General features: G+C 46.1%; 8 protein-coding genes across 8 annotated transcripts; 7 read left to right on the plus strand and 1 right to left on the minus strand.

Moving 5' to 3' along the window:
* The first annotated feature begins 289 nt into the window (after positions 1 to 289).
* F4817DRAFT_244421 (SPC12-domain-containing protein) lies at positions 290 to 1,041 on the plus strand. Its single transcript, XM_049299082.1, has 3 exons — positions 290 to 460; positions 533 to 592; positions 665 to 1,041. Exons 1-3 carry the CDS (start codon positions 410 to 412, stop codon positions 875 to 877), a joined length of 324 nt encoding a protein of 107 aa, XP_049155539.1. The 5' UTR covers positions 290 to 409; the 3' UTR covers positions 878 to 1,041.
* F4817DRAFT_244426 (RING/U-box) lies at positions 988 to 1,725 on the minus strand. Its single transcript, XM_049299083.1, has 3 exons — positions 1,491 to 1,725; positions 1,280 to 1,429; positions 988 to 1,227 (listed from the first exon to the last, which is right to left on the minus strand). Exons 1-3 carry the CDS (start codon positions 1,605 to 1,607, stop codon positions 1,129 to 1,131), a joined length of 366 nt encoding a protein of 121 aa, XP_049155540.1. The 5' UTR covers positions 1,608 to 1,725; the 3' UTR covers positions 988 to 1,128.
* Positions 1,726 to 2,714: 989 nt separating this feature from the next.
* F4817DRAFT_244458 (uncharacterized protein) lies at positions 2,715 to 4,385 on the plus strand. The gene has a single exon (XM_049299084.1). It carries the CDS (start codon positions 2,818 to 2,820, stop codon positions 4,024 to 4,026), a length of 1,209 nt encoding a protein of 402 aa, XP_049155541.1. The 5' UTR covers positions 2,715 to 2,817; the 3' UTR covers positions 4,027 to 4,385.
* Positions 4,386 to 5,333: 948 nt separating this feature from the next.
* F4817DRAFT_319457 (phospholipase D/nuclease) lies at positions 5,334 to 7,677 on the plus strand (the record flags this gene model as incomplete). Its single annotated transcript, XM_049301065.1, has 9 exons — positions 5,334 to 5,981; positions 6,056 to 6,214; positions 6,275 to 6,486; positions 6,550 to 6,587; positions 6,639 to 6,773; positions 6,844 to 6,992; positions 7,060 to 7,256; positions 7,316 to 7,389; positions 7,526 to 7,677. The coding sequence occupies 9 exons, from the start codon at positions 5,334 to 5,336 to the stop codon at positions 7,675 to 7,677; spliced, it is 1,764 nt and encodes a 587-aa protein (XP_049155542.1).
* A 5,805-nt stretch (positions 7,678 to 13,482) lies between these two features.
* Positions 13,483 to 15,042, plus strand: F4817DRAFT_368166 (Gti1/Pac2 family-domain-containing protein; the record flags this gene model as incomplete). Its single annotated transcript, XM_049307213.1, has 1 exon — positions 13,483 to 15,042. The coding sequence occupies one exon, from the start codon at positions 13,483 to 13,485 to the stop codon at positions 15,040 to 15,042; it is 1,560 nt and encodes a 519-aa protein (XP_049155543.1).
* Positions 15,043 to 17,314: 2,272 nt separating this feature from the next.
* Positions 17,315 to 19,230, plus strand: F4817DRAFT_244525 (CDP-alcohol phosphatidyltransferase-domain-containing protein). The gene is made up of 4 exons (XM_049299086.1): positions 17,315 to 17,738; positions 17,869 to 18,224; positions 18,416 to 18,662; positions 18,750 to 19,230. The coding sequence occupies exons 1-4, from the start codon at positions 17,395 to 17,397 to the stop codon at positions 18,853 to 18,855; spliced, it is 1,053 nt and encodes a 350-aa protein (XP_049155544.1). The 5' UTR covers positions 17,315 to 17,394; the 3' UTR covers positions 18,856 to 19,230.
* A 1-nt stretch (position 19,231) lies between these two features.
* Positions 19,232 to 21,782, plus strand: F4817DRAFT_244513 (glucose-inhibited division protein A subfamily). The gene is made up of 2 exons (XM_049299085.1): positions 19,232 to 19,504; positions 19,561 to 21,782. The coding sequence occupies exons 1-2, from the start codon at positions 19,389 to 19,391 to the stop codon at positions 21,554 to 21,556; spliced, it is 2,112 nt and encodes a 703-aa protein (XP_049155545.1). The 5' UTR covers positions 19,232 to 19,388; the 3' UTR covers positions 21,557 to 21,782.
* Positions 21,783 to 23,661: 1,879 nt separating this feature from the next.
* F4817DRAFT_244578 (uncharacterized protein) lies at positions 23,662 to 24,625 on the plus strand. Its single transcript, XM_049299087.1, has 3 exons — positions 23,662 to 23,937; positions 24,038 to 24,100; positions 24,174 to 24,625. The coding sequence occupies exons 1-3, from the start codon at positions 23,776 to 23,778 to the stop codon at positions 24,543 to 24,545; spliced, it is 597 nt and encodes a 198-aa protein (XP_049155546.1). The 5' UTR covers positions 23,662 to 23,775; the 3' UTR covers positions 24,546 to 24,625.
* The last annotated feature ends 342 nt before the right edge of the window (positions 24,626 to 24,967 follow it).

Here is a 24,967-nt window from a genome sequence, read left to right on the forward strand (position 1 = left end):
TTGTTACTTCGACATTAGAATAACTATACCTAGGTAATGTACAGTACAGGAGAGCCACGAGACGGGAAAGCAAAGAAATGTCTAACAAAGACTCAATTGTGTCAAAGAGCCAAAGAGATATAAAAAATACTTGGATACATTAATGTTTCGATGTGGCTTACTAGCTCGTGGAAAGCGGGGATTCGAGGCTAGAAATACATTATCTCCATTTTCTGATTGGATACCACGTATAAGGTCACATATAAGGTACCACGCACCCCAAACAGCCTCACTAGGTTACTTCTTGCCAGGTAAGCATCTTAGACAACATACCCAAAAAAACGCTTGTAATCCACCATAACGTCAACGTCCGCTAATATAAATCATAAATAATTAACCTCCTGAACGGCAAGTCCCTCAACACTATAAGATGGCGGAACAGTTGCTGGATCAAGTGAGAGACGCGGTGGACGGCCAAATTGTTCGTAACTATCTACCTATTATTTAATCAATTTAGCACAAGACATTACGATTGACCAATTATTATCTGCAGGACTTTGAAGGCCAGAAGCTAGCCGAAATATTGGCGACAGTTGTCCTCTCGATTGTCGGAGTACGAGAAATCTGCTCTTTTATCTTACTCGTTCCCTTTTGCAACAGCCTACTAACCGTTATTATCAATTAGGGAATTTCGTTCCTCGTCGGCTTCTTTCTCCAAGACATAGCTCTAGCCCTCAAGATCGGCCTTGCTGGCACAGCACTCACCTTCCTACTCGTTGTCCCTCCTTGGCCCTTCTTCAATAGACACCCCGTCAAATGGCTTCCGGTCGGAGGCGAACCAGCAATTACGAATACACAGCAGAACATAGTTATTGATGAGAAACTTTTCACGAAATAAACTGTTGTTTTATTTGCGCCTCGAAGGCGTACTAGCTATGGACTTCTGCCGTTTAGCAGAAACATACTCGACATAGACGTCGTAGTCCGAGTAATACAATCTGTTCCGCAGTACCATTTCAAATCTTTCACGTGTGATATGGGTGTCGTCTTGTGATTGTGATTTCTAGGCGGTGATATTACAACGTTAGGTGGATGTGATGGTCAGTGTTGCTCGTGCGATATCGACCTCGATAAAATATCCTCTTCCACTTAACGGCCGTACTTTTGGAATTCCCAGTCTCGGTTGTCCAGTGGACAGACTTGTCGTGCCTTGAGCCATCTTGAGATGCAGTGGAAGTGGAAAGCATGCTACACAGTATTAGTTAACAGTCTGAGATGGGTAATAGTTAATATAACTTACGTTACAGATGCCCCAAGCTACAGTGCACTCCTCACTGGCGGCGGATGCTTGGTTTGCTTGACATTCGATACACAAATCCATGATGTGATTTCGGCAGATAGCGCAGTTGTCGACGACGATATCCCAGGCCCAGAGAGCCACGGCATTCCACTAGGTATCAGGTATTAGCCCAAGTACATCACTAAAATATTCTAGCTAGATTATTCCTTACCTTCTTGACCTCAAAGCGCTTCTTCCCGTCATTCTTCCCGTCAGCGTCACCGCCCTTGCGGTCCTTCTTGACGACAGCCGAGGTGCTGGGTGCGTCGGTCATGTCGACATCAGCCATAACGTCTGTGGTAGTCCGAAGCGGCTATAATATGAAGGTGTGTTATCGTGATAGAACCGGACGTAATATCGTTGATTGGATTAGATCGTGTTAGATTGCGGGTTCGTTGGAGTATGGAGTATGGAGAAATATCAAAGTTGAGGTTGCCTTATGGATCCACCAGTGCTTTTTGTAGTGAGTAAAGCAGACAAAACGGCAAACACGACTAAGGCTTTGTTTTTTGTTGTTATTTATATTTTAATGCGCTATTGTAAGGCAAAGTGAAGGTAGAAAGTCCTTGGAGCCTTCAAGGTTGCGGGATAGCTGGATGCGCATCAGGTAAGAGGTAGCGGCAGCTGTGCAAATGCCCCTCCAGTTACTTAGGTACCTTGTATACTTACAGGTATAATGACCCACGGAATACATAGATACTTTAAAGTTACTTATAATCTGGGTAAATTCTTTCAAGACTTGGGGTAGCGACAAGGTCGATTGACATTACGCTAGGCTCCTACCAATAAAATAGAGCCATTGATGCTCCTTACATCAGTAAGGTACCTATCGGCGCGACCTTGCGTGCCTGACCGAGGGACTTAGGAGTGGCGGGGATGTACGTTAGAGGACACCCACCTACAACTGCTACTATGTACATTATGTAACTGCCTGACTGCCTAACAGGTCCTTCTTGATTATATAATACACGTAATAAGGTTCCCTGCAATGAGGTTTTCTGTCCTAGGCCGAAAATATACTGTGTACAGCCACATCATGTGTCACGTTATGTTGTACCCAACTCCGATTCCTGTTTTGTAACTGGATGGCGATGGCCGCCGAAGACTCCACCGGTCACTCAAAGTGTTTTCCCTGCGAAAATACGATCCAATTCCAATCTCTCTCTCAATCAACAATCAAACACAAATATGTACAGAAACGTTGAAAATCTCACAAGCCACAGCCTACGGATGTCACACTTTCCATCAAGAAGAACAATATTCTCGTCAACAATACGCCGACCTCCTGTTTAATCCAAATAGATCGCGAAAGAAGTAGCTAGCCAGATTACTTCACTTCCCCTTTGCTTTCCATCTTCGTTGTCTCCACCCCGCATTACGTCGTCGCACTGACTCTAATCTCCTGGAACCCGCGAAGTAACCAACTCGCCTTTGGAGTCTCTCGAAACTTTATACTACCATCATCACTACTCCTTTTTCGAAATACATGCCTCCGAAGCATGCAAGAAGGACTACAGCAAAAGCAGACACCTAACCGTCGCCGTCAGGGCGGTCGGAGTCGCAACACCCCCAAGCAGACGACCTACGCTTCTGAGAACGATGTTCCCAGATACAAATCTGGCCACGACGGCAACCCTACCACGCCCGTCTCAGAAGCAGTCGAGACGCTGCGTGCCAGTTCGACAAGTCAAAAACAGCGCAGCAAAAAGAAGAAGAATAACAACAACAAACAGCCTAACGCGAACGATGGGGCTGTTTCGCCGGGCCGAAACAACCCAGACCGTCCGAGTCCCTCGGCTCCTATATTTGCGGGCTCCACATTTCATGCCTCGCCTGCGCCGTCAGCGCTGCCAATCCCGAGCTTCCTCAACAGGTCGGAGCCCGATACCCCGGGGATGAAAGCTGCTTCGAGCCCAGAGCAAGAGCTTTCTTGCACGACGTCCGATTCGGATGAGACCAGCTCTCCTAGTCCGATCACGCGGGCCACCGAGTCGCCCTTGGAACTCTTCTTCCGTGCTGACCGAGCCGAGAGAGAGAAGGCCAGAGCACGCCGAGCTAGTTCTTTTCACGCTGCTGCGATCAATATGGGTTCGACCTCACCATCTCACCAATCTCCAAAAGGATTTCATACATACCCCTTGGGAACGACACCTAACCAGACGCGCCGCCCGAATTATCAAAAGCGTGCTACCGTCTTGGGCATTTCCGCAGATGAGCTAGACGGAAATCCTGGTGAACCAGTCGGGCCAGCCTTTTCCACCCCCTACCAGGAGCGCATGCGAGCTGCTCGATCAAACCAATCCTCTGCACGGTCTACCAACAAAGTACTTCAAAGCCAGGACATTAATCATTACGATGATCTCAAGCGTTATCTCTTTACGGGTCGGTTAGATGGTAACGAGGAACCATCACAGCAACTATCAGGCCCACCAAATCAAGTTGATCAGCATCATTCTCCGCAACACCACAAGTCTTCTGAACGAACGCGGCCTTCTCAGGGCCAATCTCCACAATCCCCACCACGTCATTTACCTCGCGGCATGTTTCCCATGTCAGTTCTGACGGCTAGCGCGCAGAACGGGCAACCCACAGCTCCGCCCGTAGACGCGCAACTCACGTCCTATCGCCCCGACGAGGTTACTACAATGGAAGATGAACTGCGTCGGATACTCAAACTTAATTCGAGCCATGCCCTATCGTTACATTAACCGACTGACTTTACTTTCCTCTGTAAGCTTGTAGGCTGAGACTCTCGAACCGGTGTTATAGGCGTTCGTTGGTGATCGGATGCCGGATCTTCGCCAGCATCAATTGGCTATGGCCATTCTTCACATTATCTTCCTTTATTTCTATGTTTTACAATCACTCATCATCACATATTCTTTTCCTTTTTTTCTTGTTAAGGATGGCGGTGTCAACCCAGCTATGGTACATAGGGATAGTCATGGTCGTGTATTTCCGACATCTAGACTTCATACAGGAAGACGGTCTAGGGAAATGCATTATCGGTCTTTTTTTCTTCCCTGTTCACTTTTATTTTCTATCACTTTCATCAATCAGCAATCAACAATGTATTACGGCATATGAGGCCTGAGTAAGGCTCGGTATAGCCTGAGATAATAGCTGGTGCATCGGCGATTTATGTCTTGAACTTTCGGAAACCTGTCCTCGTTGGTGGGTTGGAGTCTCGGGACCCGCCCTACTCATCGGAATTGGCGTCAGATCTTGGGTTCAGATTCTAGACGGATGGGGATCAGATCCGGTGCACGGAGGTAGTATGGAAACTCGGTACGAGGGAATGCTCAACTTCGGACGGTTTGTTATCTCGTCATCACTTACGAGATGATGATTCGAAACGGCAGCGGCTTCTAGAGGTTAAACTTAGGAATGTTGTCTGGGCATCCATAGCGATGCGCCGGGACAAGATTACACGGGGAAAAATGGAAAACTCATAAAAATTTTCTGATGATATATCCAATGCCCGGTCTTGCAGCTTACTCCATAAGGTAAAGACTTTGGGCTATTCAATATAACAGACCTTCTTGGTCGCAATATATCATCAGATATTAATGTTCCACACTCGTGATCGTATGTACCTGGTGTAGCCTTGAAAGTCTGTCCATGTTTGCTTTCTAATATCAAAGCAACGCTCATGCTCAACTTCAAGATATCCAGTTCTTCACATATGAATTTAGTTTTTAGCCAACCTGGCATGAGCATAAACAAGTTTCTTAAGATGAAGACTCGGTGTAAATTAGGATTATTATTTTACTCTTATTTTGACGTTCTACCAATTGATGCTCTGAAAGGATGTACCTAAGTACCTGCGTATTCAGGCTATCAGGGCTATCGGGCAATTGACCTTTAACGTTGACGTCATTTCCGATAATTCAGTGCACGTGCTTTCGCGCTTAGGTAACGTTTCTAGCGCGTTTGATTCCACGTTAACGCTTCCATCGCGGTTCCTAGCAAGGATTCGTCTTGCTCATCATTGGAATGTTTCTTATCACTTAAAATGGACGGACTTGATGCTTTTGGAGGCGATGAGGATGCTGCTTTGCGCTACGCGATAGCTTTATCGTTGCAAGATGCCGGTAATTCCTCGTCTAAAAACCCCATTGAAATCGACTCCGACGGGGATGACGATCTTGACAAAGGACCAAAATACCCCCCTGTTGCAAAGGAGATTGAGAATCAACATGGACATCACGAATCACAATCTGTCCCATTGCCTGAAATATCATCAGTCTCTCAGCAATCTGCCTCCAAGACTCCAAGTAGCTTTAAAGCTCTAGGGTTGGATAGGAAGAAGATGGAAGAAGAACGACTAGAGAGGTTAGGGAAGCGAAAAGCCCCTAATTCAGAGCCCGAATCTCAGAATCGCAGGCAAAGGCAAAAACTCGATACAGAATCCACAGTTACAGTTAACCCTGCTAATAAGAGCGAGCTTCATCTTCCATATCCAAAGGGCGTCGTGAAGAAGACGTGGGCGAAGGGCTTTCCTCGCAAAGACGATATCAAAATCGAGGAAGTTCTACAAAAAGATGAACTCGAACTCGCTGTGATCAGCTCGTTTCAGTGGGATGAGCGGTGGATGTTATCCAAAATTGACTACAGAAAGACCAAGATCGTCTGCATTGCTTTTGCTTCAAACGAAGCGCAGGTACGACTCCAGATTTGTTGATCCATCTTTTCAATTATAGAAAGCTAAACTAATGGGTTGCCGTACTGCTGTAGCAAGAGGAGATGAAGGCCAACACACCCCCTGGGACGGCCATCAAGTTCTGTTTCCCGCCCATGATGCCAACGGGAAACATGCACTCAAAGTTGCAGTTGTTAAAATACCCTAGATACTTGCGAGTGGTTGTGCCAAGCGGTAATTTGGTCCCCTATGACGTAAGTTGACACTATTTCTCCCGGTAGCATGTTGTATCATTGACGAATACGAACGCGTAGTGGGGTGAGACAGGGGTTATCGAGAATATGGTCTTTCTTATCGATCTTCCTCGACTAGGAGATCCCGGGTCACAGTCATCTAGTACTCTTGGCTCATTTGGTGAAGAGCTCTGCTATTTTCTTCGAGCCCAGGGCCTAGAGGAGAGCTTAGTGGGCAGTCTGAAGAACTACGACTTTTCAGAAGCAGATCGTTACAGATTTGTCCACACAATGTGAGAATCCAATGAGGCCACCCTCTCTTGCCATACACGACCTTTACGACTAACTCAAAGCAGCGGAGGGTCGCATGTAGATGAAAAGTGGAAGCGAACAGGTAGGCTCTATCTATAAACATTCAGATATCTTTACGCTAACTTCTTCATAGGATATTGCGGGCTTGGTCGAGCCGTAACATCGCTTGGACTCAACACCACCGAAGACGTCGAAATCGACTTCCTAGCCTCGTCGCTCGGGTCCCTAAACATGGATTTACTATCAGCAATATATTATTCTGCCCAAGGTAAGGCCACACCCTCGATATATCCTCCCTTTCCCTCTTTTTGCTTTTTGTCTTGTTACTTACGAGATAGGCGACGATGGTATGAAAGAATACGGGATAAGGAATGCCAAAGGCAGAAAAAATAAGGCTCCGATGCAAGCTAAGCCCGACTTCAAGAATAAGTTTCGAATCTACTTCCCGTCTCGCGAAACTGTGGTGCAAAGTCGGGGCGGCAGGAACGTGAGTATAATTTTTTGACTAGGACTCAAGAGCTTCTAAAACGCAACACTAACTAATGATCCTCCAGGCTGCAGGCACCATCTGTGTTCAGTCCAAATGGTGGGATTCGGCAACATTTCCTCGTGAACTGATTCGTGATTGCAAAAGCGTCAGATCAGGCCTTCTTATCCATAGCAAGCTCATGCTGGTCCGCCACTCTGATTTAGACAAGTCAAAAGCTGCGTTCGCCTACGTCGGGAGCGCAAATTTATCAGAGAGCGCCTGGTAAGTTAATAGTAACGTAATTTTAAAGATATTTACTAATGCGAAATTCTGATGTATAGGGGGCGCCTGGTAAAAGAAAGGGGAACCAGCAACCCTAAGTTAACCTGTCGCAACTGGGAGTGCGGAGTCATCGGTAAGTTCATATGTCAAAGTGTCCCATAGCCCACTTCATCCGTCTTTGAGCCTCCTCGGGAAATATGGAGTCTTATGATGCATTATTAATATTAGGAGCTTGTGTAAAGGGCGTTTATTGACTTCCGATTCTATAGTTCCTATTTCGCCTCGAGATCCAAGCAAAGACGGGTCTCGACCTTCTAGCGTGTCCGATTTTAATGACACTATCCCAGTGCCGATGAACATTCCTGGCGAGGCATACGGTGACATAAAGTCGAAACGTCCTTGGCTCTTCCTCGAAAATTGACCCTCCAGTCAGTTGAACTAGACTCGACTACCCGTCTCATTACTATCCCACAAGGTACCTAAAATAGTGTACAATCGGCGGGCCAGCTTTTTAGCGTCTAGTGGGCCGGATATTATCCTAATGCCACGATCGTAGTGCGGATCGCGGGTGATCTGCACTAGGTTGGTTAGTTAAGTATCTTCAGCTCAGGTGATAAGGGTGATTACTTTACTAACACTAGGCTGTCAGTTCTGAAAACATTGTTTGTCTCGAGATGCGCCCTACATATTCAGAAACATACAACTTCTAGTCAGTTGTTCTTCGTGCTGTCACCCTTCTCTAGTTGGACGCACATGACATGACAGTCATATTTATTTTAGGGAATTTGGTGATATCGAGTTGTATATGTAGGTCCGCGATAACGGCATACGGGATAATCGAGGAAGCCCCTAAAGACCATCCTGGACCCTCGAGTACCTATTGAACTACCGACTTACCTACCGATACTGAATCGATGTTACTTACATTCACATGGGATTTGTTTGAGGGGTTTAAGAGGAGGAAACGCAGGGTAATACCATGTCGCGCCAGCATCATTAAGGTTTGTGGTATTCGTCGGTGTCCTGCCTGCTGCTTAGGTCGGCTTGATTAATCCACTAGACCGTAGTCGTTTCATGCAGATCGAGAGGCTCTCACCATCCCCTATTTAGCTATCAGATTGGTGATCAGCTATTCCCTTTGGGGGTAATTTTCGCAGATACTTTTTCGACACAGGCTGTTTCTCAGTCATTCTTTGATTAGTCTACCGACCTCTCGGTTGGTTTAGAATTAGGAATAAAGTTTTCAGTTTTTCGGTCTTGTACCTGCATTCGAGAAGCATTGGCGAACAATGAGCTGTCAAACGAGATACCAATAGGGCTAACAGGAATCGGACCTAAACGCACTCAACAGCACAAGTGGCGAATATAGGATAGAAATGAAATGATTCGGGAGTCCTGCGGCAATTATCAAGGATTACTTGGGCAGGTTTAGTATATTCCTTTTTTTAGATGTCGGTATAAACATGTATTCTCTTCGCAAAATATGAAATAATTAAGAGCAAGACACTCCGAAGTAGAGAGTAGGCGAGACGTATTAATTGTTAATACCTAACGCCACTAATAAGATACTCACTCATTGCATCGATAATTATCTATCCCCCATCCACGCCTTGGCTATAAAACTCGTCGCGGCCTCTGGCATTAATAGAGCATTCTAAAACATTTCATCGCCTGTCAAGCCAGGGCAATGTGAGATAGTAACTTGCCACCTACATATTTTACGCGTACCAACTTTGGCAACCCGGCGTATGTAGTGAGAGGATTCTAATTTCTAAGTGGAAGTACTACGTAGGTACTTAGCTCTCTAGAGGTTTAGCCTGTTAATAAGGTTTGTTCCGTCGTTAATAGGGACCACCTAGTAAGAGGGCTAGAGTACCTAGGTCTGGCGCCGTTCGTCACTAGGGTGTATGGATCATTGATTACTTAGACCACTAGATGGAATAACACCCTTTTTATCAATCTTTATCCCCAGGATATATACCCCATATCCCATCGGAGATCTTCAATTTCTCCAATGATTCTATTAATATTTGTTCATAGGCGCTTTCCCAACGACTTTTATAAACGAATTGCTAAAAATGAAGACAATATCCATAGGGTCATCTCCCTACAGTACACCTAAGGTATCCCCTTGACTGGCATTTAACAGCAACCCTCCCTGCAATCGGTACAGTACGTGAGGCCTAACGTCATTCTCTCGGAATCAGACTCTAAAGCTACGAATAGTAAATATAATTGGCCAATCTAACACCGCACGAGCCACCTTGCGTACTATACAGAATTATAGAGGGTGGCTGTTGAATGCCAGCCAAGGGGATAGCTTGAACCTTAGGAACTCTTATTTCTGGGTACCTAGCCTAGCCTAGCACCAACAAGACCCCATTATGTCAAAGAGTCGTCCTATCATTCTAACCTATGTAGCTGTACACTACGGAGTACCTTAAAGCTAAAGTTTCTCTCAGGCCTCATAGAAATCATAATGGCAAAGCCTCGGACGCCTATTAGGGCTGACACGACCAAGTTACAATCAAGCCTAGACTTCACGAAATATTACATAGGAAATGACAGGGATAAACCTATAAGAATATGGGTTGGGCCATTGATAATGGGCCTGTGGTAGCTATACGCAGCCTTAAGGGAGGGTATCCAGAACTCCGAATAGCGAATTGCGAATAGCCCACGACAGGTAGCCTTGCTTTATCGGTCAGCAGTCTAAGTGCAAATGCCTTATAAGGATAACATGACTTATATCTACCTATCTATATAAAGCAATGATCAAACCCCGGCGGGTAGGATAGACTATATTCACTTTAACTGAGACAGATACGATTAATACGCATGACATAAACATCCATATTATTCTACAAGAGATCGAACGTTTTCTAGCTCATCTCGCTCGGGTCTATTCTTCAATGGATCGCTAAGGCTTCTTGTTAGAGGAAATATTTAGACGAACCCAGTATTCCAGTTTAATAGCCTCATCAATGTTTTTATTCGATATATTCCCTAAATATTATCCGGAAATCGCGAGTATTGAATCCATTGCATATCCTTGTCGGTATATGGCCAGTTGCAACTAATCTAGACCAAGGATGCCGTCGCAATGCCAATTGGCTGGCCTTGGGATTTGAAATCAACCCAGGAGCAGTCATTTGATTACGTAGGGGATCTACCATTAGGAATCCATCATCCCTTCGTCACATTGCATCAAACACCATAGTCATGAAGGCCGATAAGGGGTGGCGGGTATGACTTATCTACCTGAGTATTCACAACTCAACCATTGCCACTTCAAGCCTTGGAGCCTCATGTAATTAGTGATCTTTCACATAATCTATTAAATCATGGTGCTTGTGGCTCCCCTTTAAGACAGACCCGGTAAACATAGTAGTAAATACCAAATAGAGAAAGATAGGTATATTTTCGCACATGGAGAAAACACCATAATTCATAATGACCACAGTAATAATGATACCAAGGATGAGGAATATTACATTACATATACTATGGATAGGGGGACGACGGCTTAATACGCAATTAGGATATCTCTATAGTATAGTAACGACATGTGATCATCCCAAATTCCATACTTCGGACTACCTCAGAGACACCGAGCCTACCTATCACATTTACTTCACTTTTAGCTTAACGTACTCTCCCCACCCCTTTCACGCCTTGCTCGGCCCGTGATCATACAAAATAATCCGGGGCCATCGAGTACAATCCATGATCCCAAAGTAGCACCAAGGTTAGGCGATCGACTAAATCGTGCATCAAAACAACCCACTACGGAATTCCCGCACACACGCGGCAGGGTTGTCACAGACAAGAAAGGAAATCCGATAAGGATATTGAACTACCTCGAATTAGCGTAGTCAAGATGTTCATAGTGGTGGTGGTGTGGTGGTGGTGGTGGTGAAAAATATTAAAGGCGATAGGATACATGATCCCTAACCCCTAAGAAGACAATTGGATCCAATATTCCACTCTCCCTGATCTATTGGTGCATCCGGGTACAATTTCCATTTAGTTCCCGCGTTTAAGTACTTATTTTCATATAGTAAAGTAGTTAGATCTTGGAGACGGTATCAGGCGAAGGATGGTAGGTGGCCAGGAGGACCGCGCTAGGATGAATGGCAACAGAAATGATGAGGAACTAGGGGAGGACAGTAGGAGGCGAAAGAAGCCATGGCTGTGATATGGGGTCTTTTGATGAGAAATAGATAATGCAAATATTGGATATGGAAATAGAAAAGTATGTAGAATGTAAGTAGGTACATAATTGTCTAACTGCCAAAGCGGTACCTAAGTTTCTAGCTAAGAACCGGCAAGCGCTATGTGATCTTTCCCCGTAACTCTAACAATATACAAGCATCGACTGCCTGAACCGATCTCTTTCCACTAATTGGTTACTGGTTACTGCTTACTCGACCGCATTGATGTTAATACTAAAAGTAAGAACCGTCTGTCCGTCCTCAGGAAAAAGCGTCTCGCCTTCCGCAAATGAATCCTTCGGCTACCACTGTCAAAGTAAGAACTATATACAACCTCCCAACGATTGATTACATATAGGTATTAAATACCAATTAAAACTAGCTCACTCCCACCTACATACATATATTCTCCTATTCTCTCCTAAAACCTTCCTTCCGTATCGCTCTCTATTTATCCTTATGCTCTCCTGCACTACATATAGTGTTCCTTCCCAGAAATTCAATTTATTCGGTTTCGGACATCACATCACGTCACTCTACTTTACTTTACTTTACTTTACCACTGCAACACCGACGCCGGCCAAGATATCAGTCGCGTTGCAGGTAAAATTTCTCACCTGTTGCGATTCCACCTTCTTCTAGGTGCATACAGAAATCACAGCATAGTACCTAGACACCCAGAAAGCTTCAACTTATATCTTCATTATCCCGATTCCAGGTGTTAGCACCAAACAGCTCCCATTTCGACGACAAAGTTCACAGCCTCAACTCAGTGTCTTTTGGCGCCACATTTGACCCTGGACTTTCATTTCACCTTCAAATATCACAATCTGGAACCGTTCTCGGTTCGAGGGTTTACTGTAGCACCGCTATCCTCTTTTACTATCGTGAAGTTTGATATCGCAGTCCAGATCCCGGGAGCATCTCGATACAAAGACGTGACTCACCCAATATAGCACCTAGAGGCCATCGGTTGAGGACGCGGACCAGGGAAGTTGTGCCACAGCGCGGCAATTCGGAGTCCGTTCCCAAGTCCCCTGAGCGTCTAAAAGTTTAAAGACGCTGGTAGTGCCACTCGGACCACCACTTGAGCTCACCTACCTAGCTACGCACAGGTTGGGAGGGGTCATATATAGCCTCTGGTGCGGCAGCCACGAACCCAGTCGTGAGTCCGTTCCTATTAGTCCGCAACACATCTCCCGGAGATTTCCCTACCGTCAAAAGAGGGCTCCAAGTATACAGCAAGACGTTCGTAGTAAACGGTCTACCTACCCTCTTTCCCACATATATTAAGGTTCACTCGGCCCAGGGACACACAGTATTCCACACTCAGGCTCGCATACCAACCCTTCGTTTTCCCTTTTCCCTACTAGGCTCAGCCGAGGGTCATATTCTTTTCTCTCTAAACTGGCCTTCCAGTCTAGACAACTATCACCGGATTGCAGAGAATATATACCAATCGACGCATAGCAGTTAGTGTCCTACGCTGTGTTAAAAGGAAAGAGGAGTTAATTTTCTAGTTCAAGAACGAAGGGATTACACGATATATATATCGGATCAAGTTCCTCAATCGCTAAGATTTGGTGACCCTTTCTACCGACCTAAGTTTATGTGCTGGTCTCACAACAAAGCATAAATACTCAGTCGAGGTAAGATTGAATTCTACTATACACTCTTACCCCTCTTCGCTTTCCATTCAAGCTTGCGATTCTTCCCTGTTTCCCTATAACACTTACTTCCACGGCCTACACCTTAACTCTCCAAGGCGACTAGGTCTCAAGGTGTAGACCACCGCTATCTATTTTTTTATCAAGGCGTCCTGCACCATAAACACTTCGCAGACCAAGCGGCCCACGTGCTGGAACATCTCTACAGAGATATAGTTTACTTTCACGTCTTGACACTGCTTTTGACTATTATACGAAAAGCTTTCCTCTATTAAGCTGCCACTTGCATTTCAGCTAACGAGACTCAAATCCTATTGCAGATTACGCCTGATCACAAAGGCAATCATGTCAACTGGAGGCATCATGTCGGGAGCTGACCGCGCCGGGGGTGGGGGGGGCCCTCTACTCCCAACTTTCCATGGCTATATCGCAAGTACTATGGACGCTCTCATATTATTTGAAGCTTGTCTTGGTGGTCGTCTGAGCCACGTACCTAGACGACCCCATGACAGGGAACGATCCGAACTCATCGCCAGTGGTAATGTTTTCATGTATGAGGAGCACTCATCTGGAATAAAACGCTGGACAGATGGCGTCCCATGGAGCCCTAGTCGCATTCTGGGCAACTTCCTCTTGTATCGCGAGCTCGACAAGCCCTTCCAGCCAGGTGAGAAGAAACGAGCTATGAAGCGACATAGGAACGATTCGATGATCACGAAACCCACCGGCCACTCAAGGGCGAGCTCAGTCGGCAACTATGCCAGCGCTATCATCGATGGAGGTGCCTCTATGTCAAACCTTGACAGCGCGACAAGCGCGCGCAACGATGCTGAACGAGCTCTCGTAGGCTCTCTCATCGATTCGTACCAGTTCAGGCGCGACGGTCTCGTCAAAAAGACCATCAGTGTCACTTACAATGGTGTACAACACCACCTGGTTTCGTACTACAGCATCGAGGACGTTATCCAGAACAAGCTTCGCACTCCGAGCCAAGATCCCGCGCTGCGAGACATTGCTCCTCGCGCGCCCCTGATATCATCGAGCAGTTTTCGGGCCCCCGTAGACGACAACGAAGTCATGCTGGCTGAACCGCATTTCCGGGGCATTATGAACCCATCTTATAACAGCTTCGGCATGAACGGAGCTTCGAGATCGTTTTCGATGCCGAGCATGCATACTTTTGACCAGGTACCTTGGACAGGCTCTAGTCAATATGCTCCACCGTACAGTGTAGGCCAAACATTGCCACCCCCGGTGCCCTACACTTCAGCATCTTCATATAACTATGATCATAACCCTACGATTTCATACGGCATGGCTCCACGACCTCCTATGCCGTATCCTCAGCAGGTAGCCATAGTACCCCGAAGGCACTCGACCATGAACGGAACAAACGGAAGTATTGACTATTCCGGACTCTCCCACCTTGATAGAACCCCAATGAGCACAACCCAGCTCATCGGCAATGACGGTAGTCTCGGAGGCCAGAATATTCCAAACCAGTCATCGTACTCGAACGGGGCTATGTTCGAAACATCAGCTACTGCCGCCGCCGCCGCTGCCGCCGTTGCGAGCACTTCTTCCAGTTACCACCGTGATGCGTATGATCATAACAGTGGCAACCAAAATAGTGGTCTATATAATAACGGCGTCTCCATGAATACATCTTCCGGAATCGACGGCCAAGTAGAGAACGGCTTCGATGCTAGAGCTGCTCATAATGCCTCGCAGGATTTCAGCACCTCGTTATCGGAACCCCGTGGGCATAATTCAGTTGCCGCCAGCCAGGATGATGCATCCGCCGCCATGCAGCTTGGACTTGGGAATGCAGATCCTGCATCTAATTCGATGACGGATGCCGACTGGGCTGCTGGCTTTATGCCAAATGAAAGTTATGAACAGTGAGTAGATCCGTAACAGCATTCCATACACAATCTTCTAACGCTTTAAAGGGACGAGCAGGGTCAAGAGGATGCGGAAGGAACTCCCACCTTACAGTTAACTCTACGGCGATTGGACATGCCAGATGGAGATCGGAAACTGATGAACTAATTCATTAGGATAGGGGCACACTACTCCTTACCAGTGAAAAAGCACCTACGTTTCTATACCGCTTCCGAATCCCTTTCTATTCCGATTTCCTAGCATTACGTTATTATGGCATTGCCTTATTATGTACTTCAGCTCCAAGTAGCGGGGTTTTGAGTTTTTATGGCAAGGTGTCAGCGACGATCTTGGGGCCCGCGTCCGATCTGGAAGAATCATAGAGCGTTGGCGTCCGGCGCAGTCAGGGAATATCGTCTTTTCGATAATTGATACCTGTGGTTCTTTACCACCGCGATCGCATATCGCCATTACAATTGCCACCAGAACGGCTCGCAAGTATAAATCCATTTTCTACCGATTATACGAATCCAGCCGGTCTTAGTATGGAGGTGGCGATCCTTTTGAGTTTTGTTTTTATTTGATTTCTTTCCCCTTCTCACATTTCACTACCCGCTTTCACCATCGGATCATGGCCCTTTTGTTTCCCATCGTCTTCATTATCACTTTCTTCATTGGAGCTTGAACTTGTTCATGGACCAATTGTGCGAAACTTGTGGTGTTTGTGTCAGGTTTGATCCTGCCAGAGTAAACCGGGAGTTTTTATTTGATGATGGCAGCAGTGTTTCGGAGAGGAAAGTCTGGGCTTGTCGACACAAGAGGTGTCTATTCCTAGGCGGATATCACTAGATGGTACTCCTCCGTATCTAGAACATTGATTACCTACATAGCAATAAAAACATTTATCTCGGCATATATTCTCTCAGGCGTTGAGGTTGAGGGGTTTGCATATGGTTAATTACCTACCTAATATGTGATCTAATATGTGATAATGTCAGGATTCTAGATAAGACACCTAGAAAAAAGGACGTTGTAAATATGTATAGCCGTAGGCTCCCGTAGCTAGCTTAGAGTTCCTCGCGGAACAACAAAGTTGTTTTCTAGCTTCTTGGTCCACCTCGTGACAGATAAACGTGTTTAACGGGTCAGAAAAAGCCTGACCTGGCCTGGGTATAGACCTTTATATTAAAGATCCATCCGACTCGGGCTTGAATTATTTTTGTCTTGTTAGCAGACAGGTAAAAATGAGATCTCTTTCATATATACTTGGGGCAATATTATTGGCTTGTGGGCAGGCATGTGGTTTTATAAAGGCTTGCAGTCCAGTTTGACGATACGACCAGGTAAACATATTTTTCCAGCATATCCAACTTGGCCTAGCCTATTGAACTCGCTGTCTGTGATATCAATAATCTTGTAGAAATTGACGAGGTTGTATAGAACTAGACATTAGGAACAAGATGGTTTATATATATGGCTTTTTCTTTTCATCTATTTATAGGTGTCTAGAACCCTGTTCCGAGGCCAACAAAACATTTAGATGATATCATTTTTGTGCGGGCAGAGTTAGGTTACGATATTTTGTAGGGTAATAGAGTTGCTTTCATACTTATTCGTGTTGCCGGGAGAGGTTAATTTATGATGCTTTGGTTGATTATGCTCTTGTTATTACGAAGTAGGACTAGGAAGCGTGGAAATAACTTCATTGTTCTGCGAGGAACTCTGAAGACTAAACTTAACTATGGAAGCATATAGTTAATTATACATATACATATACATATGCATATGCATGGCAGAAATATCCTTTGTTCTAGATGTATCATCTAGTATTAGGTATAACATTCACATGAGCTCAAGTTAAAAGGGGTTTTGGGTTGGATTTTTATTAGTCTAGTGTTAGTGACTTATCATATTTACGTACTTCGTAGACGTTGAACATTGCCTTATCAATTGGTTCCTATTACTAAGCCGCGGCTCTATGGGTGGGGACCTGTTGTGGAACATGGAAATATCTTGGCGCTTCGCAGCCAATGACGCCGGGGAATGGCATAGCTCCAATTGCACGGTGCCGGAATACAACTTTTTTCAAACTGTGGGCTCCAACTACCTTCCAACCTGCTGTTTCTTAAGCTGGATCACGAGCTTGCGAACCATAATTAGATACCTTCTCAGTGGCGCCGTTTTATTTTCTGGTAAAAAGGATATTGTTTAGCGCGGCCGTTCCCGGGCTATTGAGTCGGCGGTTGTTGCCAGTTGGTGCTATCTCGATAGATTCATCACCGGTCTTTGCTCGCGTTGGAAGAAACAGCGTCTTGTCGGTTGATTTGTTTGGTTCGGGTGTACTGCGGTCGCGAGTAATATGATACGCTCGATATGACTTCACGGGCTCTATGCGGTGGCGCGCGAGCCTTATGCGGTGGCGCGCGAGCCTCTCGCAAGTGTCCGAGTTTGGGTTCGACGAGTCTAGGCGTGAGCTTGCTATGCGCTGATCTGGCTGCAACGTCCGGGAGACTTGGGGTGACTCCTTCTATGTGGAGGTCTGCGCATAGCATACGGACGTATCCGTTGAGACCGAATGAAGCTACGCGTTCGAGTTTCACCTTGGCTGGGGCTAGCAATGCCGGAGTTAACCTCTGGCTTGGGTCCGGGTGTAGGAGGTCTTTTTCGCGGACTAGCATGGTTCTTGAGGAGCAAGACAAAGCTAAGGGGAAGGGCCAGTACGTCTTTCTCGTTGTTTTATGGGCTCGCTTCATGTTGAATCTCACAAATCCTCCATGACCTTTTCTCAACTCTCTAAACCGATGAGCCGACCTCGTCATAGCGCGTGCACGCTAACATTAGATACAGAGTTTCCCCCGAAACATCTTCAAAACCAACCGTTGAGGAACCTAGAGGACTCCGGAAGGTCATTCCCAAAGTAATACCCGCGTTGACGCAGCACGAGAACATCTATACGGTTCCCAACCTGCTGACGTTTTCGCGTCTCATCGCCGCGCCTTTCATCGGCTACGCCATTGTGCACGACGCGCATACTCTGGCCCTGGGCCTTTTTGCTTACGCGGGCTTCTCGGACCTTTTGGATGGTTGGATCGCTCGCAGATGGAAACTCCAGACTGTTGTTGGGAGTGTGGTCGATCCTATGGCGGATAAGATGCTCATGACGGTGTTGACTGTGTGTCTTGCTTACAAGGGGGCGCTGCCTGGTACGTGCTTAACTTTATTTTCCTTGGTCTTTCGTATTTCTTTTCCTGTCTTACGTGCGTGTTGTACGTGCGTAGTGTCATGTGACTGGGCTGTATCTACGGCTATTGAGTTTGTCTCTAACCCTACTGTCGTGCTTATGTCATATCGGGATTTATATGGGAATTGATGTGCTAACATACAATCAATAAAGCATGGCTAGCCGTAATAATCCTAGGGCGTGATGTCGGCCTGGGCATCGCCGCCATTTACTACCGGTGGATATCTCTCCCGCTGCCGAAGACCTTTACGCGCTACTGGGACTTCTCCCTACCGTCGGCCGAGGTTCGTCCCACTACTATTAGCAAGTATAATACATTCTTGCAGCTAGGGCTGATGGGAGCTACTATGGTGACGCCTATTTTAACCGCGGATGTTGGAATGGCCATGACGGCGTTTCAGTAAGCAGCTTCCCTTTGCTTTATGATTGGCAATGAGTCGAATCTAAATGGGATTCGATAATTATTACTATTTCTAACTAAGCCCAGGTACTTGGTTGCGACTACAACTGTTTGGAGCGGTCTGAGCTATGTGTTCAGTAAGGATGCGGTCAGGATCTTGTCTGAGAATAAAGGCAAGTCCAAAGGTAAGTAGCTTATTGAACACCACAACCGTTTATATGATGTTTCGGTCATCTTGAAGCTTTAAAGAAGTTCCTGCTCCCTAAAGGGGAAGCCTAACCCCTCTTGTGGTTTATATATCGTGTACATTATGACAGGTCATATCAGGCGGATAAGGAAATGTACCGGTATGCAATTTTTGGATCGGCATGAGCGTGTTGGTATCTGTATGGCATGGCAAAGAAAATAAGGCATCTCATTATTTCCCATCTAATTTCACCCCTTTCGATATTTTGACTTGTTTGCCAGCAAGGAGCTACAAGGGAGCACGTGACACGAATAGAAGAGCTCAAACTTAGAAAGCGTTAATTTAAGGTAGATTATTCATCCGGCAGGAGACCCACCGCCTTCTACAATCAGCCGCATGCCCCACACCGCCTGCCGATCTAAGCTTATTTTCCTTATCGCCATTTCTTATCGAGAAATTTTGAGTTCAAAGATGGCGAGGTGAAAAGTACAAAATTCACGAATTGGGCTTGCTACTTATCATATCGTAATATTACGAGTATGAGGAAAGCTTGGAGGCCTCGGGGCTTAAGCCGGCCCAATAGTGCGATCCGAAGACCCTTAACCTCATTAGGTCTTCATCGAAGTAACTTTGCCACTGTCGCTCAGGACGCGAGGTTTGTATATGAAGCCATTCTTGAATGTATAAATGTAAGCTAATTTTAAGGTGCAGACCATTTGATGTTGTAGTAGTCGGCGGGGGTCATGCTGGAACAGAGGCATGCGCAGCTGCTGCTCGAAGCGGCGCGCGAACGGCTCTGGTTACACCAAAGCTTGACAACCTCGGCGTCTGCTCGTGTAATCCCAGCTTTGGCGGGATCGGAAAGGGAACGATAATACGAGAGGTCGACGCGCTAGATGGAGTTTCTGGACGTATCATCGATAAAGCTGGCGTCCAGTTCAAAGTCCTAAACCGGAAGAAAGGCCCGGCCGTGTGGGGACCGCGAGCTCAGATCGACCGGGCGCTGTATAAAAAACACATGCGTGAAGAACTCCAATCATATCCGAATCTATCTATCATAACAGGAAGTGTATCAGATATTGTTCTAGGCGAGAGCGCAGATCCTACTAGCGGTTCGCCCAAGAGCAAAATTACCGGCGTGCGCCTCGAGTCCGGCGAGGTATTACCCACCAATGCCGTTGTTATTACCACCGGAACTTTCCTAGGTGGCGAAATACATATCGGGCTAGATGTCTACCCATCGGGACGGATGGGCGAAAAGGCCACATTCGGTCTCAGCAAATCTCTAAGAGATGCTGGCTTTAAACTTGGTAGATTAAAGACGGGTACACCTCCTCGTTTACATAAAGGGAGTATCAACTTCGATATTTTAGAAGAACAGCGAGGAGACGATCCACCGGAACCGTTCAGCTACCTTGACGATAGGGTGTCGGTGCAGGACCAGCTTCTCTGCTGGGCCACTTATACAAATGACAAATCCCATGACATCGCACGCGCTAACTTAGACAAGACGGTTCACATCCGTGAGACGGTGAGGGGTCCACGGTATTGTCCGTCGCTGGAGTCTAAGGTTATCAAATTCGGTCATAAAGAGAGGCATATTGTCTGGCTAGAGCCGGAGGGCTTCAACAATGATACTATCTACCCAAATGGTCTGTCCATGACGATCCCCGCCGAGGCACAGGAACAACTACTACGCACGATCCGCGGACTTGAAAACGTTCAGATGACTCAGGCTGGCTACGGTGTTGAATACGACTACGTGGATCCGCGCGGTCTCAGGTCGACCCTCGAAACCAAAGCTATCTCCGGTCTCTTCCTCGCAGGCCAAATCAACGGCACTACGGGCTACGAGGAGGCTGCCGGCCAGGGCGTTATCGCGGGTATTAATGCGGGGCGCACAGCTCAGGGGTTGGAACCGGTCTCAATCACGCGCGCTGACGGATACATCGGCATCATGATTGATGATCTAATCACTAAGGGCGTATCAGAGCCATACCGCATGTTCACAAGCCGTAGCGAGTACCGCATGAGCACGCGCGCCGACAATGCAGATCTTCGACTCACAGCCAAGGGCCGCGAGTGGGGCGTCGTAACGGATACCCGATGGTCGCGGCACACGGACGAGAAAGCGCAGATAGATGACCTGACCCGCGCTCTAGAACAATACGCACTCACCGCACCAGCATGGAACGCAGCCGGCTTCGCCAACCGCAACGATAGCAGGAAGCGCAATGCGCTAGACATCCTATGCCTCCCAGGCGTTTCGATTGGGGATCTTACAGCACAAGTTCCGGAGATTCTACGACATAGCGAGCGAGTCCGTACGCGCGTGGAGATCGAGGCGCGCTACGCCCCGTACGTTCATATACAAGCGGCTGAACGTGCGGCGTTCTTGCGCGACGAAGGCCTTCGGTTGCCGGCGGATTTAGACTACGACTCTGTGGCGGGGTTAAGCACGCATGAGAGAGCGGCGTTGAACGAAGCAAAGCCCGAGAGCGTCGGTCAGGCTAGGCGGATTGAGGGTATGACACCTGCAGGCTGTGTGCGATTGCTTGCTTTTGCGCAGAAGAGGAAGGAGTTTGCGTATGCGAGTAGCGGTATGGTTGCGGATGAGGGTGTGGTGGAGGCGGCGGTGGCTGATATGGCGCCACTGGGGGGCGAAGTTGATACTCTGGATGCGGAGGCGCGCAGGAGGGAACTATAAACCCCTGGATGATGCGGGTAAGAGGGGGAAGGGTTAAGATATGTATATGTATATGTGGGCTGTACTTATACTAAGCGACACATAATTAGGGCGTTGGGGTTAGAATCATTAGCATTGTACATATCACTTGATTTATCTAGGAGTCTACTTGTTTTCAAGTAGAGCCTTGGTGAGCACTTAAGCCCCTATCTACCTACCTAGGCATCATCTGAACCCATGGAGTATATCTCCCCATTAGATCCTGCGAAGCTTGCCGAATAACCAATATGGTTAGTTAGTACCTAACGCGAACGCTCGCGCTGTGCTATCGAAAACTTGTATTGCTTATTTCTATCAGGTATCTATATAGGTTATGAAATACAAAGGAAAGTTTGTATATTGAGCGAGGGGATGGGTTATGTGGGTGTGAACAGCTTTGGAATCTTTTGCCGTTGTAAGTTTTACCTTCAACTCATATCTTCCTTAGTCTAGAGATATCCGGTTTGTTATCTGCTGAAAGATATGGTATATGAGCTGTAGTTGTATATTGACTTGATCTACCAACTATATGAGTGAGGAGGGAGGTCCTTCTTATATATACATTCCATGCCAAGATACCATGTACTGTACCTGAAAGTAGTCCCTTGACCACTCATTTCAATATTATCTACCGCCTCCGGCATATCTTTCAATCTAATTTCTCGTTAGCCACCTGTGTATCGTAGTACAATCTACGGCCAGTTCCCGATTACCTACCTTCAAGTCCGCCTACACGCACTAGAAGGCTAGAAGACTGTGTGACCTCTACTGACCATAGTGTTAACAATACTTCTCGTCGATTCTGTCTCCTCTATCCGTCAAATCTGCTCGCCATGCATGCACTCATCTGAGGTCGTCTACTGACGAGGTAGGAATCTGAGTATTAGAACGGCGAGGGTAACCTACAATATACTACTTAATAAATCCAGCCGAATGGTTTGCTATGGGAAATTCAAAATACCTTGACCCAGAGGTGGGATACGAATGGTGGCTTGGACCAAAACAGAGTTGACAGCAATCGCTTGTTGGATCGTATTATTATTCCCGTATATGTTCGTAATGTTTCTCGTGCTCTCTGAGGTCCTCTGCCTAAATAAGAGAAGAAGGAGTACTATTTGTGGGAGAACAAGAATTGAACGGAAATCAACCTCGATCTCTCCATTTCGTATATGAATACAACTGAAGCCGCTAACTGCAACAAGCAGAAATCCAATCGCTTGAATCCATATCTTTTCCCCTATAATATTCCCATTATCCACGGTAGAAGCGAAATTTAGCGGCGAATATAATTGAATACAATACTGGTCCGGGAAATTCCTCTGGGGCGGTTCTATTGTGAGGTCACTGATTTGATTGCAAAGTGCCTCTGAAGACTTCATTTTAGGAATGAGTAGTATCGATTAGTGAAGACGAGTTTTCAGGGCCCTTCAGGAGATAATTTCTCTTAACCCTGAGAAGTTGTTGGAGAACTAATGGCCGGGTTAGGTAATATTTTTAAACTTCAGATGATGATGATGATGGTCTAGTACTCTGTTAAGTAGCAAAGCAAAGATGAGGATATTTATGGTGGAATATAAATTAATGACGGTAGAGGCAAACTACTTCTAATACATACATGTCAACGCAAGTTCGAGACCAAGCCTATGACCATTGACCGGTACGTCAATTAGGCCCATGTAGCAGGATGTTAGATAGCCTCGGAAGGTAGAGTTACGCACATTTCGGGCAACTGGAAAGTCTGGACAACTCGGCATGGAGTCACACTTTACAATAACTCCTTAGCAATCTTTATGATTTTACCCTCATACCCATCTTATTCACATTTATTTTTACCATCTATTAGTGAGTCTTAGTGTCTTGGATCACCGTAACTTGCCTTTAAACCCAATAAATTCTTCCCCCTTAGATTCTTACATGTTCTCTTTGATTTAGATTATGCATACCAAGCACCTCGGTGGAAAGGTGATATTGTTAATCGTCTTTACGTCATCCGTCGCTTTCTGTTGGTCCGGGGTCTCCGAAACGGTTAGTTCCTGACCGGTTCCCGATAATCCTAGATCATAGGATCCGGGCCGATAGCCCCAATACGACATTAGCCGAACTCCCGAGCAAGCCATGAGGCTCATCCCAGTAGCATATAAGCGCCAACATTATTCACAGCCAAGTATGAACTATGCTGTTAGGTGTATCGGAAGCGCCAAATGCTACACCACTCCTCACTAAAACCAATCAGAAAATATATCACACAATGTTATCAGATATCATATTTCTACCACCCCCACCTTCCTGTCATCCGTTCAAGGATCCAAGGTGTACGACAGGCATATACTACACTTTACCTAATTTCGATTTATTCTTCCGAGGTAGCCAAAAAGCCCCAGCACTTGTTGTCTTTATATATCAGACAGATTTTCATGTAAAGCCTCACTCAAGACACGTAGCGAAACTTACCTCCTATAGTAGAAGGTTGTACTCTATTCATATCTTCAGTTCCTGAGGAGTGAAAATTTCATTGAATTCATCAAGGCAAGTAATAACCCCTAATAGATTGTCCTGTTATATATCTAGATGCCATGGACTAATTCGTATATTACCACAGACACGAGGTCGTCAAGACATCTATTTTTCGATAACAATGGCCTCAGAGAAACAAAGCCCACCACCCCCATATCTCGAGATTTCTAGTTCGGTATCACCGGGGAACAAGGCAGCAAACTACGGACACGACAATGCAGTAGCTCAGTCCGGAGAAGGACATTCGAGCGAAAGTCATGGGGACAGGAATTTAACAGGTCAAGCTGGGACAGATGGGCACTGGAACATAAATGAAGGGAATCGAAATCAAACATTGCAGATTTCGAGCGTCGTGGCCATCGTCATTATCACTGGTTTCTTGGCTGTGGCATATGTACTTGGGTCTTTACTCTTCTTGTTGTTTCACCTGTTCAAGGAAAAGCTCATGGCACATTGAAACGTTAGAGTATTGTGACTCAATAAATTTTATGAGATTGATACATAGCCCTGTATCTACTTCTGATGCATGAATTTGACATACTTCCTATGAAGAATAGAGAAGTCTAGGAGACGTAGAGGAATTAGGCCGATAACTCTCTTGGAACTCCATAGTAGAGCTCATCGGGCGGAAGATGGATATACTTCTGCCGGAGATTATTCTGCCAAGTGTTGATGCTAATTAACACCATTCCAGAGAGCCACGAGAGCAGTGTGAGGCTGTCAGAGAGGTTGAGCGTTTCTATATAGTACGGGGGTATTCTCATCAGAATGTAAGAGAACAGATGTCTTACCTCATGAGCCAGGGCTTTTTTTTTTTGCCCGAGTCAACAGTATTTTTCTACTTTTACTCATTGTCATGTCAAGATCGCACTTCAGTAG

The sequence above is a fragment of the Daldinia loculata genome (genome assembly GCF_022478755.1).
Source record: "Daldinia loculata strain CBS 113971 unplaced genomic scaffold F4817scaffold_60, whole genome shotgun sequence".
Lineage (NCBI taxonomy): Eukaryota > Fungi > Ascomycota > Sordariomycetes > Xylariales > Hypoxylaceae > Daldinia > Daldinia loculata.

Coding starts and splice junctions, on each gene's coding strand:
- F4817DRAFT_244421 (XM_049299082.1), top strand. CDS start 410: ATGGCGGAACAGTTGCTGGATCAAGTGAGAGACGCGGTGGACGGCCAA. Junction 461..532: donor ACGCGGTGGACGGCCAAATT/GTTCGTAACTAT, acceptor TATTATCTGCAG/GACTTTGAAGGCCAGAAGCT. Junction 593..664: donor TTGTCCTCTCGATTGTCGGA/GTACGAGAAATC, acceptor ATTATCAATTAG/GGAATTTCGTTCCTCGTCGG.
- F4817DRAFT_244525 (XM_049299086.1), top strand. CDS start 17,395: ATGACTTCACGGGCTCTATGCGGTGGCGCGCGAGCCTTATGCGGTGGC. Junction 17,739..17,868: donor AAAGCTAAGGGGAAGGGCCA/GTACGTCTTTCT, acceptor CATTAGATACAG/AGTTTCCCCCGAAACATCTT. Junction 18,663..18,749: donor ATGGCCATGACGGCGTTTCA/GTAAGCAGCTTC, acceptor AACTAAGCCCAG/GTACTTGGTTGCGACTACAA.
- F4817DRAFT_244513 (XM_049299085.1), top strand. CDS start 19,389: ATGAGGAAAGCTTGGAGGCCTCGGGGCTTAAGCCGGCCCAATAGTGCG. Junction 19,505..19,560: donor ACTGTCGCTCAGGACGCGAG/GTTTGTATATGA, acceptor TTTAAGGTGCAG/ACCATTTGATGTTGTAGTAG.
- F4817DRAFT_244458 (XM_049299084.1), top strand. CDS start 2,818: ATGCAAGAAGGACTACAGCAAAAGCAGACACCTAACCGTCGCCGTCAG.
- F4817DRAFT_244578 (XM_049299087.1), top strand. CDS start 23,776: ATGCTACACCACTCCTCACTAAAACCAATCAGAAAATATATCACACAA. Junction 23,938..24,037: donor TTTCGATTTATTCTTCCGAG/GTAGCCAAAAAG, acceptor CTCCTATAGTAG/AAGGTTGTACTCTATTCATA. Junction 24,101..24,173: donor ATTTCATTGAATTCATCAAG/GCAAGTAATAAC, acceptor ATATTACCACAG/ACACGAGGTCGTCAAGACAT.
- F4817DRAFT_244426 (XM_049299083.1), bottom strand. CDS start 1,607: ATGGCTGATGTCGACATGACCGACGCACCCAGCACCTCGGCTGTCGTC. Junction 1,430..1,490: donor AGCGCTTTGAGGTCAAGAAG/GTAAGGAATAAT, acceptor CCTGATACCTAG/TGGAATGCCGTGGCTCTCTG. Junction 1,228..1,279: donor TAGCTTGGGGCATCTGTAAC/GTAAGTTATATT, acceptor AATACTGTGTAG/CATGCTTTCCACTTCCACTG.